The sequence below is a fragment of the Astyanax mexicanus genome, chromosome 18, assembly GCF_023375975.1.
Source record: "Astyanax mexicanus isolate ESR-SI-001 chromosome 18, AstMex3_surface, whole genome shotgun sequence".
Lineage (NCBI taxonomy): Eukaryota > Metazoa > Chordata > Actinopteri > Characiformes > Acestrorhamphidae > Astyanax > Astyanax mexicanus.
In genome coordinates, this window is record NC_064425.1 from 45,997,059 (window position 1) to 46,013,069 (window position 16,011).

At 39.6% G+C, this 16,011-nt stretch overlaps 1 protein-coding gene across 2 annotated transcripts in view; it reads right to left on the reverse strand.

Annotated features, from left to right (window-relative positions):
• The window catches only part of stard13b (StAR-related lipid transfer (START) domain containing 13b), an 80,083-nt gene extending 64,444 nt beyond the window's left edge, over window positions 1-15,639 (reverse strand). Inside the window, exons 1-4 of one of the 2 annotated variants that reach the window (XM_049466936.1) lie at window positions 15,506-15,639; window positions 9,364-10,449; window positions 3,563-3,733; window positions 1,648-1,770 (exon numbers count right to left, since the gene is read on the reverse strand). In XM_049466936.1, the coding sequence (XP_049322893.1) occupies window positions 1,648-1,770; window positions 3,563-3,733; window positions 9,364-10,317 (1,248 nt within the window). In that variant the 5' untranslated portion in view covers window positions 10,318-10,449; window positions 15,506-15,639. The remainder of the gene's footprint in view (window positions 1-1,647; window positions 1,771-3,562; window positions 3,734-9,363; window positions 10,450-15,505) is intronic. The other variant, XM_049466937.1, reaches the window with a different exon arrangement.
• Window positions 15,640-16,011: the final 372 nt, after the last annotated feature.

Consider the following 16,011-nt stretch of genomic DNA (forward strand, 5'->3'; position numbering starts at 1 on the left):
CTCTGAGAACTATAAAAGTGCACAGAGGTGAACAGAGGTGGAGCTATTTTGCTAAAGTTTGTACTTGTTATCATGTTTTATGACAACCCAAGTGCATGTCACACCAGAGTTCTCCTTTAAAGGAAGAAGTCAAAGAGAAAGAGAGAGAGAGAGAGAGAGAGAGAGAGGGAGAGAGAGGAAGCAGAAGAATGTGAGGAGGAGGGAGGTATAAGTGAGTGAGAGTTAGTTATGAGATTTAATCCATATTTCTGCATAAATTATAGTATTATAGTATTATAGTTAATTATAGTATTATTTGTTTACATCTCAAAATAAAACAATACATCAATAAAATGAATGATTTGAACCAGCAGAAGTCAATACTGCAGCTGCGCTCTTTCTAAAACATATTTCTCATTTCCTTTCTCAGCCAGATGTGATTTACTGCTGCAGCTCTGAGATCAGACACTCATCAGCTGACAGAAACAGTACAGGAGATACAGCGATTAAAACCCTGCAGTGAGTCTGGAGAGGTTCTGATGGCCTCGCCCGGCCTGAACCCAGTCTGCGTTCTGTCACTCTGAATTCATTAGCCTGATCCCGGGTCAGGAGGAATCCTGTTTGGAATTGGGAGATTACATCTATTTAGGACAGAGAACGACACCCTCACATCTTCAGCCAGCGGCTTCAGTCTGAACCGAGCTCTCAGATCTAAAGCTTTCATTATGAAGCTCAGAGCAAAGCTACGCTAACTCATCACATGCTCACAGTGCACGTCCTGATCATGTTTATATAAAGTTTATACTCAAGAAGAGTTCACAGAGCTATGATGCTCAAAGTGCAGGACTCGTCTCTGTTCTGTGTTTAATACTGAAGAAAATTAGTTCAGAAGAACATTCCACATCTCATCTAAAGCTGAGCTAACTCATGATAATTCATGATCACATGATACATGTAGGGGAAATACTGAAGAACACAGTCTAGGGAATGTTTTTGTTAGAGGTTGATGGTTAAGCTGGTCTACAGACGACCAACCTGACCAGCAACACTAATTCAATTTATGATGGTCAAAAGCTGTTTATTCAGCTAGTTTACCAGTATAGGTTATTTTAGGCCTGATTGACCAGCCTTTAAACCACATTGGCCGTTTAATACTCGGTCAAAAATCTTGGTTTGGTGGTTTTGTTATGGTCAAACAGCTTAGTCATACTGGTCAAACAGTGTGGTCAAGACTGGTAATATTAATAGTTTAGTTTGGTCAGGTTGATCATGTTTGAAGACCAACTAAACCATTAAACCCAAACAAAAACAAACCATATACAGAAGAACAACTGCTCAACCAGCTTACTGACATGACCAGCATGACCAGCATATCTATACTGTTCAACCAGCAAGACCAAGATGGATAATTACCATAACGCAAATCATCACCAAACTCAAATGCAGCATAAACTATTAAACAGCCTTACAATCTATGGAATTTATGGTATAACCGTTATAATCTTTGGTATATATAATATTATCATTGCCTCACTTCAGCTACAAATAATTTCTGACATAAAATGAGCTTAATTAACAATAAAATAAGTGACTGTAGGCCACAGTTATGGGATAAATGCTGCTGATAAGAAACAACAAATATCAACACTCTTCAATTCAGCCTCTTACCTCTGTGGTTTTGAGGTGTGTCCTGCTCACAGAGGAGGAGAAGATTCCCTGCAGATCACTGAGATTCTTCCATCCTGCTCCTCCGACCAGACTGTTTCCTCCTGTCCTCCACACTGCTGAGCTCTGAAACAACAGCAGAACCACTACAGTCACTACAGACCACAACACACACACACACACACACATACAACCAACACACACACATACAACTCACACACAACCAACACACACACACAGCGTTTCACAGAAGATCTCTGGAGACGACTTCTGGAGGAAGATGAAATCAGGGCTGAGGTCAACAGCGAGGGAACGAGAGAACGAGAGACTGATAGAAGCTACAGATTTGATTACAGATAAAAAGGAGAAGATTGCAGACAGACTGCTGATGATCAGATAAAAGATCTTCATCAACACTGAGCTGAGTAAGATCTCTCCTACCCTGACATAAGATACCTCTGAGGAACCGTGGAGGAGGAGGAGGAGGGCTGCTGCTGCTTGTTAAAGTTGGTTATGTGAAGTTCCAGAAACGGGAAGCGTCTGTTCAGAAGAGTCTGAGAGACGTGTGTCTCTTCAACCGTCTCAAACGGACAAAATGACACAAACAGACCAACAGAGGTCCAATTGAGGAGCAGGCGCTGTTTCGGACTCATGGGGAAGAACCAAAGGCCTTGTCTCCTTCCCTGAACTCTAGTTATGAATGGGGAGGAGGGGAGGAGGGGGGGGTTACAGGCTTCAATAAGCCGTTTTTTAGAACCAGCATTGAAAGTTCCCAGTGGTAAACTCCCAGCACAATGACCCTCTGTCCTCAGTCCCACCAGTCCAGTACAGTCCCTACCAGACCGTAACTTATCAGCCGATGGCGGTCTGGCTCATCGTAAAACGGACGCCGTGTGTCTGCATGCAACGGTTCAGGAAGAGACGCTCTGAAAAAGCAGCTTTCTTCCACACTGTGATCCACTGCATCAAACATCTCCCTCAGCCCTGCCCTCCAGACACGTTCCCATGAGCCCAGTATCAATAACAGACTCATTTCATGGTGCAGGAGTTATGAAACCTCTCCAGCCGCTGATGTCGCAAAGAGAAAGTGTATAAAGTATGTGGAGAACATTGCAGCACGTCTGAGTCTGAACCGCTGATTTACTCAGTTTTCTTCTGATAAAACTCAGCTGGAGTGAAACACCTGTCGAGCAGAGCGGGTTTAATCCAGCTGGATTTCTGAACTTCATACCGCTCTAATAATCGATTAGAGTTCAGGCAAGCATGACCTTCCACACACTGACCCGGGAGTGTAGTGTATCAGACAGGAATGCTGGATATTCTTCAGCATTCTTCACTTTAATTTCTTCATAGATCGTAATGTTTACTCACGGGATGTGCCTTACATAGTTTTACACTCTTTACACTGATGCTTTATGCTGATAAAGTATTATATATCGTGCTTTGGTACAGTAGAGTATAAATAACTCAATAATGTGTGACGACCCACAAATGATCTCAGGTCACGGTTTTCCTTGGAAATTGGTAAAGTAATATGGCTATTGAATTATTTATATATTTTATATTAATAAATAAATGAAATGTATAGTAGAGTACATAATCATTTTCTGTACTGAATCTTTTTTTAGATATTGAATTATTTTCAGCAGGTTTTAATATTAAAACATACATTAAAATGTGGATTTAAGGGGTTAAATTCTTGATATAAGTGAGTAATGTTCACATGCTGGAGTTCCCCCATCTCAGGGTAAACCACTAATGTAATTCAAAAATGTAATTTACACAGAAATGCCTGAAATGATCACATTCCTCTACAGGAATCTGAAAGCAGAGCCGGGAAACGCTGGTAGCAGATTTCAGTGAAAAGCGTTTTTATGAACAGTAAATCCAGCGAACGCCGTGTTTATAATCAGCTCACCTGCTGAAAAGCTTTTTGATTGGCTGTGTTTCTGCGAGGGGTGCAGGGCGTGTCTGAGGGGGAGGAGCCAGCGCTCAGAGCTTCCTCTATATCCAGGTTAAGCTGATCCAGTCTTCTCATCAGCTGGGTCATGGACTCAGACCAGGGGGACAGCAGGACCAGAGGAGAGTCCTGCAGGAACACAGTCAGAACTTCAGGATTCATCGGATTCAGCTTCAGAACATCAGAACGTCTCACAGGATCAGGACGCATATAAAACTAAATACAGGTGGACCGGGCCACACCATCTTTAATTTATTCACTATTTTCCTGTTTGGCACTATTTTAATGTTTTGATGTTTTTGATAAATTCCACCATGGACTCTTCTACTGGTTTTCTTAGCTTGAATCCTGTGAGCAGAAAATTCATAAATTTAAAAGTCAAACTTCTGTATCCTGATTAAACTCAAAGTTCTGTAGTGAAATAATAGTGAGATAATCAGTGTTTTAATGAGATAATCAGTGTTTTAATGAGATAATCAGTGTTTTAATGAGATAATCAGTGTTTTAGCGACTCTGCAGAGAAACGTGAGTCTCTTTTACCTTCTGGACCAAAACAAACTCTGGATGATCTGATCACCCTGAGGATCACCCCCCCTTCACTGTCCCGTCATCCACCCCCCCAACGTCCATAACACACGGTATAAATAGAACAGCCCGTCCAGCACAGACTCATCACTTGTGTTTGGGAATTTGAGGAGTTCAGGGCTGTAAATCAGAGGCGGAAGCACCCCCCCACCCCCTCACCCACACACACACCACCCACCCACAGTCACCCCCCCCCCTCCCCCTCAGAGAAAAGCTCTGCTGCTGAAGACGAGCTGCAGCAGAACTTCTGAGAGTTTCCTGCTATTTGTTTTGGGGAGGGTTAGGGGGTTTGGGGGGTTTGGGGGGGGTTGAGGGGTGTTTTTGAGGGAGGGGGGGATTTGGGGGGGTCTGAGCTCTGTGCTCTGTGTTGAGCCCCGAGGTAAAGACCTCTCTGCCCATCAATGCTCTCTTTCTCTCATCCAAACACAATCCTGCTATTGACGGGTGTCTCAGCAGAGAGCAGTTGTTGGAGCAGCTGAGCTGATCTGAGCTGATCTGAGGAAGACGAGGCTGGAGAAACTATAAGAGCTGTAAATTCCACAGCAGTGCCGTCATGCTGAGAACATCACCAGCTCAGATCCTAAAGCAGGGTTACGTTTAGAGAAAGAGTGAGTGAAAAACACAGTTATGGAACCCAATGAAAGACACATCTTTACTACACTGCACATCACGGACGCTCCGATCCGATCCATCAGTTCTGATAATCTCAGCATATTGATCAATACTCAATCTGATAATGTTGCTGAATTAATAAACCACACACCTCACCATGTGAGACAGACTTAACTCATCAGGACTGACTGAAATATCACTTTACTTCAGAGTAGGATTCAACAATACATTTATTTCAATTCTGCTACAAATACGATATGAAAACTTTGCGTATTTGTTGAAACCTGATACTGATAAAAGTGTTAAATAATAAAAAGAAATACATTTCACCATGTGAGACAGACTCAGTGCATTATAATTGATTTAAAAATCATTTTAATTGATTTAGATGTATTACTTTACTTGTACTTTGAAACCATATACAGTATACAACAAATTAACACTGATAGAAATGCATTGACTGACTTTTATTGATTACTAAAATAATAAACAATTGTTATAGAAGAATTAAAAGACCTTCAGTTTTTGGTTCTATCATCTAAAATCAGTTTCTTCAGTGATTAGTGTTTTCTAATCTTGTGATTGGATGTGATTGGATGGTGGGATCTGAAGAGGAACAGACTCTCAGGGGTTAAACTCCTGACCTCCTGCAGGAGAAAGTGTCTGGCTGGAGTCTCGGGATGGTCCCGGGTCAGAGCTGGTGAAGGGGGTCAGAGTCGTCCCCCGTCAGGATCAGCGTCAGTCTGTCCTGCTGAGATTCACCAACAAGCCTCTTGACTTTCACAAAAGAAAGGACGTGTTTTTACTGGCTAAACCTCCACGTCCCCGACTGATCCCAGACCCACACTTTACCAACAGCAATCAGTGTCAATCAGAAGATCCAGAGAGAGAGTCCCTCTCACTCAGAAATGCAGGGAATTTTATATACCTGCTTATTCATTAAAAAATGTGATGTTTTTTACTCTTAAATGTGACGCTGCTCACAATTATATATTGTCTAGAGAAATTACTTTAAAATTGAAATATGTGATATTTTATATTTTTAGATGATCTTTACATATTTATGCCAGTTTACTTATTGAACGTATCTCATCCCATTGGTAAATAACAGTTTTTTTGAAGAATTGTTAGCTAAAATAAAAAAAAATGTAATCATTTTCTACTCCAGGCTGATCTTGGAACAGCTCAGTAACTCTAATTAATCATAAGCAGCTGGTTATAATGTTTGGTTACGCAACATATTCACACTTTTCCACACACTGTAGCCAAAACAAGAAACAAATCTAAAACAAATCAGCTGTAAATGTTTTTGGGAATGTGTTTTTCCGTTCTTTTCTCGGAATGAGAGGAATTCCAGACTTGCTCTTTCCTCTGTGAGTCGAGACAGAAGCTTCAATTCATTTCCACTCGTTATTCAGTTTCTGTCCATCCAGAGAAAAACAGCCTCACCAAGGCAACTGTGCTGGCATGAGTCAACGCTCCAGATCAAGCCATCATTGTTATCTTCAGAGAGAGAGACAGGCCATAACTGTATCACTGCAAATTGGCCACATCGGAGACCCAGCGCTTCCTCTTTCACATGCTAATGAGGAGTTAAGTGTGGGGCTGTGGCAGCGCACCGGGCAGCCGGCCACCGATATACCACCCACTGAGATCACCAGGAACCTCCGGAGAACCGCAGAACACAGCCAATAAAACACAGGAACACAGACACTGTTACCAGCCTGTGTTTAACTGGGTCACATGCTGCTGATTTAAGGTGGAAAAGTCTCACTTATCGACACCAATCAGTGATTCTGTGGTGGATTTAAGAGGAGCAACATCTCAGAACTTCAGATACTGATTTAGAACTGGGTGCTGGATCTGATTGGATCTGATTGGATCTGATTGGATGTGTTTGAATATGGTTGGATATGGTTAAATTTGGTTGAAGGAAAAGTGTTATAAAGGTCAGCTGGTTTGGTAATCGTGTATCAGAGGGCAGATATATATTTATATTTATAGGCTGTTGGAGTTCAGATGGAGAAGGTTTGAGAAGAGCGCCCTCAGATGGTGATTAAGCAGAGCTGCATCCCTAAAGCCTGAGAGCTGATTCTTAGACAGAGACTAAAGTCTAGTCTTGGATTAAACAGCATTTTAATGTTTATGTAAAGTATATACTCTTAATCACTGTCCCATAGAGTTCCATGAAAAGTATCTGCCCCTTATAGATTTCTTTTTTTTAACTGAAAATAATTATTTGTTTTAAAGATTCAGAAGTTAATATTTGAGGATATACTAAAGATGCCAATGAATCTGAAGGTATTTTTTTATAAGAACAGCATCATTTATGATCTCTGAAGGTCACTGTGTTACTCCTTCATTCTAACCCCCGTCAGACACTGATGGACTGACGGACTGACTGATTCACGCTGGTATTTCTTAAGTGTGAACGAGGCCAAACAAGGTCAAAGTATCAGCGAAAGGTACAGAATTCCTTCACACCTGAAATCATCCACAAACCAAGAGAGAGGAGAGAAAGCTTTAAATATATCCAAGTAAATTCACACTATAGTTGTTTAATAAGACAACCGTATATACAATATATACATACACCTTTGAGTTATTTTGGCCTTATTTTATGAAATGACTAAGATCTTTAAATCATTAAACACACTGTAGTTCTGTTACCATTAACATAAGATTCCCGTGTTCCACAATAAATAAAACCACTTTATTTAAAGTGTTCATTTATCTGGTATCAATGTTACAAAACTAAGCTTTTATTGTAAAATGGAGAGAATTTTCCTATTTGGATAAAGAAATGATCGATTAATGGAACATGGAGCTCTGTGGCTCTGAAGCAGGAGGTGATTGGTTTGAGCCCTACACTGAGACAGGTGTATAACCTCAGGTGTATAACCTCAGGTGTATAACCTCAGGTAGCTCCAGGTGGCTCTGAAACAGTGATCAGTATTTGACTCCAGGTTAAGGTTTCCGAGGTGTTTCACTGTGTTTTCCTCCACTGATCTTCTGTAGAATTCTTTAAGCAGAATCCTGAAATACTGATCAGCTGATCAGCTCATCGTTTCATCACAGGTCTGATTTGATAAAACTTCTGCCAAAAGACTGGAATGAAGAATCTCTAAGAAGTGGGTTTTGTTTGTGTTTGTTTGGGACTCTGTGTGTTTGTGTTTGTGTTGTTTTGCAGGAGATTTCTCAGCTTGTTGTGTAAAGAGTTTGATGGTTGATTTCTCCTTTATAAAAGAAACAACTTCAGTTTTCAGGAACGAACAAAACCAGCAGAGACTGAAATCAGCTTCACCTGAAACCTAAAATGAGTCGCATTACAATAATCACATGTTTCTAATCCTTCAGTATTATTGGTCCAGCATGTTCTACTGTTCCTCCAGCTCTGCCTCTCCCACTTTAACTCTGGATAAATTAATAATTTACTGGATTATGTTTTGTTTGTAAATGTTTTTTGCGTTTGTATTTTTTATACTTTTACCCTGATCTTGAGTGGTCAGGACCCAACAGGACCCCACAGGACCACACAGAGCTGCAGTGACACTGATATGGGGGGGCGTTAGTGTGTGTTTGTCTGGTACTGGTGAATCACAGCAGTGCTGTTTTTAATATTAAAGCTCTGAATCTGTTACACAATGTTACACATAATTCATAATAATTCATTTAACACATAGATCCCATTTTAAATATGTTTAGAGTCCTTTTGGATCTTAGATCACCATAAACACCACAGAGCAGCATCGGCTCCCTCTGCTCCTGCGATCTTTAATACTGACAACACAAATATTACCCAACTTTTTCAGTTTTACACAAAAATTGTTTTATACTAAAGTGTTACTAAAGCTTTTAAAATTCCTGGTATTTTAACTATTTTACCAGATTTATTCCCCAAATCCTGAACAGCTAAATACACCAGCAGCTTCATAAACCTCCAGATGATGCTTTTTTAAGCGCCAGTAAAAACAGGGAGAATGGGGTGAAAGGTCACTGACTGATGGGTCAGACGAGGGGTTGGTAGAAAGACCCAAATCTTCCTGGAGGATCTGCAGCTAAACGCAGAGTAAATAACAGAGGGCTGAGTTCACTGTTAAAAACAGCGGCTTTAGTTTTGGAGAGAAAGCAGACGGATCCTGAATTCCTCTGGATCAGAGGTTAGCTCTACACTTCCTCCAGGTTCCTGTTTACTTCAGAACGACTCTATCAGCATGCTAATGAGCTCAGAAGAGCTTCAGGGAAACTGCAGCTCATTGATTAAACATGATCGAGGTCTGGTCTGGTCTTGTACCGAATCCTGCAGTGATCTGATTCCTTCTTGTTTGTTTGAGATTTGTGATTCACTGAATGATATTGAACATCATCCATGATATAAAAACATTTTAAAATATTAAGGTACCACTACAACAGGGCAAGCAAACCAATCAGCTAGATTTAAGCTAGAGGGCTTAAAATCCTGTCTGTTTCTGCCCTAAATCCCTTTTACTGATCACAGCAGTTACTGTTTCCTCAAACCACACTGAACTGTTTAAGCTGTAATTCAGATTTTGGTATCTCACCTCTCTGCTGCTGCTTTCTTCTTCTGCTTCATATCCAGTGATCCTAAACCTTGCTGTGTTTTCTTCACCAGTTCCTCTCCTCCTTCCTCCTCTCCTCCTTCTTCTAGAGTTTGGGAAAATCTCCCTGCATTGAGACATCTCTGTGAAGACGTTATCATCTTCCTCCTCCTCCTCCTCTTCCTCCTCCTCCTCCTCCTCCTCCTCAGAAGAAACAAGCGAGTCAGAACTTTCCTGAACGTCCCGGTTTGGAGTTAAAAGGCAGGTGTAATCTGCAAAAGTGATGGAACTGGGCTTGTGTTTGATGATTCGAGGAAGTTCTGCTGCTCCATTACTTGGTACAGTGGCGAGTGAGGAGCTACCAGACAGGCTGGAGTTCACTGGAACTGAAGAAGAGTCTGATGGGGAGCGAATTACTGAAGAACAAACCAAACATGGACTTCTACAGTTAACTGCAGGAACACGCCCATTTACTGCAGGATCATCTGAGATGCAACACTGGTCTGTTTTTAACAGACATACAAAGTCTGTTCCATGACAACAACCATTATGACCAGTTTCTCTTCTCACAGATGATCCTAGACTTTTAAACACCTTCTCAATCCCAGTAGCTCCCATTTTGGGTTTGTAATCCTTGGTTTGAGTGGAAATATTTGGTGTTGAATCGACTTTAGCCTCGATAGTTTGATATTTTGCATGTGCTGGATCACTGGGGTTATGGTCCGAGAAATGTTTCTCACCAGAAGCTTCATTCTCCACAGCATGGTTCAAAGTTTCTTGCTTCTGGGATGCTGAAGTTTCACCATTCCCAATTAAAACATTCCTTATGGGCTCACTTGTATCCTCAGCCGTGTCCGTCACTGTCCCCTGCTCAGGACATTTCCTATTGGTGGACACTGGCATTGCTGAGGCTGAGGTTGGCTGTCCCTCTAAAGTTGCCATGGATAGAGCCTCCATGTCTGGTCTATAGTTTAACACTAGTCACAAGGAATGTCCAGAAGAGTCTTAGTGTGAAGCCAAACCCTGCTGTTTTTATCATATTTAAACATCTGGACAGGCTGGTCCGTCCAACAGGAAGAACAGATTCACCTGCAATGAAGAACAATAAAGTCTGATTAGTTCATTTCAAATGACAAAAAATGAATTATCAGTGTTTGAGTGAGGTCTGATAGATGGGACGTTCCATTTCTAAAGTTGTGCAGATATTTAACATTCCTCAATCTGTAATGTTACATGTGTAGCAGGAATATCTTATATAAGGCATTACAACCCATGGTGGACAGTGCAGCAGGTAGTAATGATTGTGACCAACGGTGTCTGGTTTGATTTTTCCATGTGAACAGACAAGAGACTTTGTTGAAATAGATGTATTTAATTTGTTATTTTTTTTGTAGTGGTATTTAACTGGTATTGTGAATTGTAGAATTGTAGTGGTACTGGCACTGTTATAGTATTCCTATAATAATGTGTTTTCTTATCTCCAACCCCAAAAAATAAGATTTGAAAGTTATGTATCATCTCTTGTTCCCAGTGAAGAACACAGTGGAATGGAATGGGCGCGGGATATTACAGTCTGCAGCTCTCTGACACATAATCCATTTTCTCTGCTGCACCATGAATGAATGATTCCAGGGTTATAAACTTGTGGTTATAGATGTGAAGCAATTTACCACTAGCCCTGCCAACAGCGCTTTCAGAATTCCTGAAATATTATCAGCATTACAGTGAAAAAGGAGTGAGAAAAAGATTTAAACGGTTGCATCCCTCAACACCATCAAGATATCAAATTCTGGGGATTTACAATCGACTGCAGCCTCTACTGGAGCCAAGAATGTGCATCTTAGACCCCAGAAAGACTCTGTAAAAATGAAGAATTCCACAAAAACAGAAAAATCAGGAATCTGTCTTTCATCTCAAACACTCAGTAAATTCATGAGTAATTCTGTCACAGTGAAGTCATATAAAGATCTCTGAAGAGGTCTGAACCATTTAGTAGTGCTCTCGATTGACCAACAGACTATTATGGGCTGTGTTTATGGCCAAACACATAAAAGGCAGAGATAACAACTATCAGAGAGAGGAAAAGAGCATATCTGGAAGCTGAACATCTGTCTGCAGCTCCGCCGTTCAAGTCTGGATCTGTTTCAGGAACGACAGCAGTGACATCAGCAGCGTGAGGAATCCAGATCTCCTTTCCACCGGCTGATTTACAGCCGCAAGTCCATTCATCAAACCAGCTCAACCACCCTGACCAGCCTGTGGTTTAGCAGCACCGCTAACCCCCTCATTAAAGCTCTTCCCCCCCAACAAAACACACACACTCCACCACAGCAGCAGCAGAGAAACCAGCAGCATTCCTTTCTGACACCTTCTCTGAAGCTCATCATCTCAACAGCTATGGAGGGGTGGAGTGGTGGAGGGGGGGGGGTATTGGAGGGGTCAAAATGGAGGATGCTTTTCATCAGGAGGATGACAGGGCAGGAAAATGCCTCACAATCATCTGCTGTTGGCTGTTGGCGAAGAATAGGTCTGTTTTTTCTTACACTCTGTGGTCATGAAAACATTCTGTTCCCAATAGTAAACCAATCAGAGCTTTACTTGTCTTTCCATTTAAAAGTCAGGTGACCTGATTTTGGTGCATTGCTATTTCAGGGGTGCAGCTACCTGGACATGTTCAACTGACCATTCAACAATCGTTCATTCTGTTTAATGTTGATGTAAAAGTTTGCATGGCTGCCGACGGGCGTAACAAGCAAGAGTTTGCGTCTGTTAACTATTTACTGCCAAGATAGCGATGAACGTCTGACTGTTGGTGTCTGTCTAGATTGCATTCAGTCAGTGGAGCTCCTGTGTTTTCAGTTTTTTCTCTCCTCCTCTCACCATCACTCCGGTTCCTCTCACACATTAGCTTCCTCTGCTACGGCTAAACATGAGAACCGGCCAGCTGCCATAACTGACACGGCTCTTATCAACCACGCTGCTTTGTGATTCATATACACACACACATTATACACACACACACACATTATACACACACACACACACATATTATACACACACACACCGACATGGAATCAGAAGAGGAAAACACACCTCGGGGCTTTAACCTTCAAAAGGAGATAAGAAGAGCTGCCCAATCAGAAAGCAAGGTCAGGCTCTCACACCCCGCTTAACTCTGTATAATGTGTGTGTGTGTGTGTGTGTGTGTGTGTCTGTGTGTCTAACAAAATTCCCTGTTGCATAACTGTTGCAAAATTTGGCAACATTTTCACTTTTTAACCAAATTTAAATTTGTCATTTTTGAATTCACTATTCACTGTATACCTGTAACTCTACCTCTTCACTACTTTACTTTAACTGATGCTCTCAAACTTTACATTAAGAGACAAGAAATTCAAGTAATTAACTCTTGATGAGTTCAGCACAGCTGTTAACTGAAAGCCTGAATTCCAGGAGACTCTCCCTCATAAAACTGACTGAGAAAATCCAGCAGAGATGTTCAAAACTGAAAGAATCTAAAATATAAAACATATTCTGCCTTAACACTTTTTTTTACTTTTTTTTTCTTCATGGTTTGGATGAGTTTAGAATTAATCTACAATACAGAACATTTTAAAATAATGAATAAACTCTGAATTTAAGGTGTCCAAACCTGACTTGTACATTACAGCAGCTATTTTGGGATACCACAGCAACCACCAAGCAACACCAAAGTACCCACCAGGGTAACCATACAACACTATCACTTACTAACCGCCTAGCAGGAAATAGGCTTCATTTAACCGGTGCAACCTTTTAAAAATATTTTTAAAATCTAGTTCTTCTTCATATTATTATTATTATTATTATTATTATTATTATTATTATTATTATTATTATTATTATTATGGGATGTCAAAACAGACTCTGTAAGGCTGGGTCTGTTGGATACATTAATTTCTTACTGTCTTCCACAAATTTCATTTATTTATGTACATTATTTTGACTCTTTTAGTCTTCAGCACTCAGACATAAATAAACAGAGGATCATTAAACACATGAAGCTTAATCTCCGTATCATTCAGATCAGGACGTAACAGAAGAGAAAGCATTAAACCCATAAACCAACTCAGAGAGAAAACCATGCAGACGATTCGCTCCCACAGGAAATCTGCTGCTTTCTGCAGGAAGAGTCGGAGTTAAAGTGATTCAGATCCTGCAGGAGCTCCTCATCCTCAGCTTTAATAAAGGAGAACTGAGAAGATCAGCACCTCCATCAGGACACTTTACAGCAGAGAACAGGACACTTCCACCTCAGTTTAGAGTAAGAGTTTCCAGTGTTTCTGCCAGTATTAGTGTAGAGTGTGTGTTCTTACTCTCATCCTCCAAAGAAAGAGTTGCACTCAGAAGGAAGTGATGATTTATATAATTTATATAATTTAGATGATTTGAGCAACTCTGGACTGTTTATCGGGTTCATCCTAAATAATTAATGTGTAACATACCAGTAAAACCTGGGCTGGATTTGGATGGAGGCAGTGATGCTCTGTGATAATCCATCCCCTGTAACTCTAATATTCAAAGCGTTTCTGAGGATTTTGGGGTGCAGGTTATCAGCTATAGGTCTGGTGATGTTTCTGGTCAGGGTAGAGTATCTGTGTTTTCAGTCTTAAAGCATTAAAGTATTTGTTCAGTATTGTCTGGAAAATGTTTACATTTAATTATTTTGACAATACGCTGCTATCTGACACCTACTTTATAGTACTGCTGTCCTAAAACTATAAAAATCTGTAAAATAGTAACTGAAAATCATGATTTTTTTATATAAAGTAAAGGGCAGCTCCTGGTTTAAATAATGTAAATTAACAATAAAGAACAGATATGGAGATACGTGTTTTTATTTACAGCTATGCTTTGCTGCAAAGAAGGGATCAGATCTTTCACAATAATTCGTTTGGACAATATATTGTCTCTGAAGTAATTATAACAAATTATATTATTGCTATTTTAAGACCAATTTATTCCATTAATGTAATGATAATAAAATCCCTTTAAAGAACAATGTATATTTAAACACTAGAATTAAATAATATTTTATATCATTTTCCCAATTTAATTTTATTATAAATAAAATCCTTATATATGCAAAAAATCCACATTCCCGCTCATTTTACATTAATAGGCACTTCTTGTTAAGTAAAAGATAACAGATAATATATGTCCAAATTTTGTATTGTATTTGTAATATAATTACTCTAGATTTGTCATTTCATAAAAAGAGATCTCAAAAGCTCCTTTAAGTGTAATATTTATATTTATGACTGATTTTATGGGGCTTCTGTGGTTTAAGGGTGAATGGGTGATTCCCTTAAACCACATGACAATTATTCTATTACTCATCTTTACTCAGAAAGCTGAATTAAGTGGTATCGTTTAGTTTAGCACACTGTTAGGAGTCCCACAGGGTTCTATTCTAAGGTAAATTAAATTGATGGAAATTATGCCCTTACTGTATTTTTTAGTTTAAGCCGAGAAATTATAAAACAACACAAAATGACAAAATCTTCTGCTTACATAAATATTAATAAACATTGCTCTCAGTTTTTCTGTGATTCTATGCAGAACAGATTAACACAAAACTATTTATAACTTTAATATTTTGGACATAAAAGGCTTTATAATAATAGTGGAAATATGCAGCTATAGAACACTGTCATAATAACTCCATTATAGAATTATCGTACAAAATTTACAGACATGAACTTTCATTTTTATCAACCTATACATCAATAATAGTCCATTAATATATATGAGCTGGTGTTTCAAACTATTCATATTTTTTTCTTTAGGATATATTTAAATTTTTATCACAGTATCTAAAACATAATCATTATATAAGTGGCATTAAACAGTTTTAAAATGACAATAATATCATTAATGACTATAATTTATCAACCAGACTCAATCAGTTATTCTGACAGATCTAGACATTTAATCTCTACATCATTTCAGAATGAATCACATATTTAATATTAAACCTGTAAAACTGTCTAATTCAGATCTAAAGATCAGAGTAAAGCTTTAAACTCTCAGACTGAAACTCCTGTAAATCCTGTTACAACAAGTCAGTAAAATCTGAGCTAAAAATAAAGAATCAGTTTCTCACCTCCAGCCTGGATCAGAGTCTGAGTCCAAACCTGAGGAGCTGAAGAGTCCAGGTGAAGAATCCAGCTTCCTCCTCACTCACCTCACCTCTCTCTCTCCCTAACACACACACTCTCTCTCTATCATCACAGACAGATTCCCGAGAAAAACGCCACGAGCAAGTAGAGGGGAGGGGTAAAAAGTGTGTGTGTGTGTGTGTGTGTGTGTGAAGAGGAGGAGTCTGGAATCAGCGAGAGAGAAAAGAGGGAGAGGGAGAGAGAGGTCAATAAGGGGGGTATAAGAAAGAAAGAAAGAAAGAAAGAAAGGTGTGTGGGAGAAAATAAGAATTACATAGTAAATAATTGAAGGATGGAAGGAAAAAAGGAAGGAAGGGAAAGAAAAACTTGGGGATGGGACAGAAAAGGGCAAAAAGAGGGACTGAAAAAAAATAAGGAAGTTAGACCTAGATCAGAACGGAAAGAAAGAAAGAAAGAAAGACACAAAGAAAATGAAAGAGAAAGAAAAACA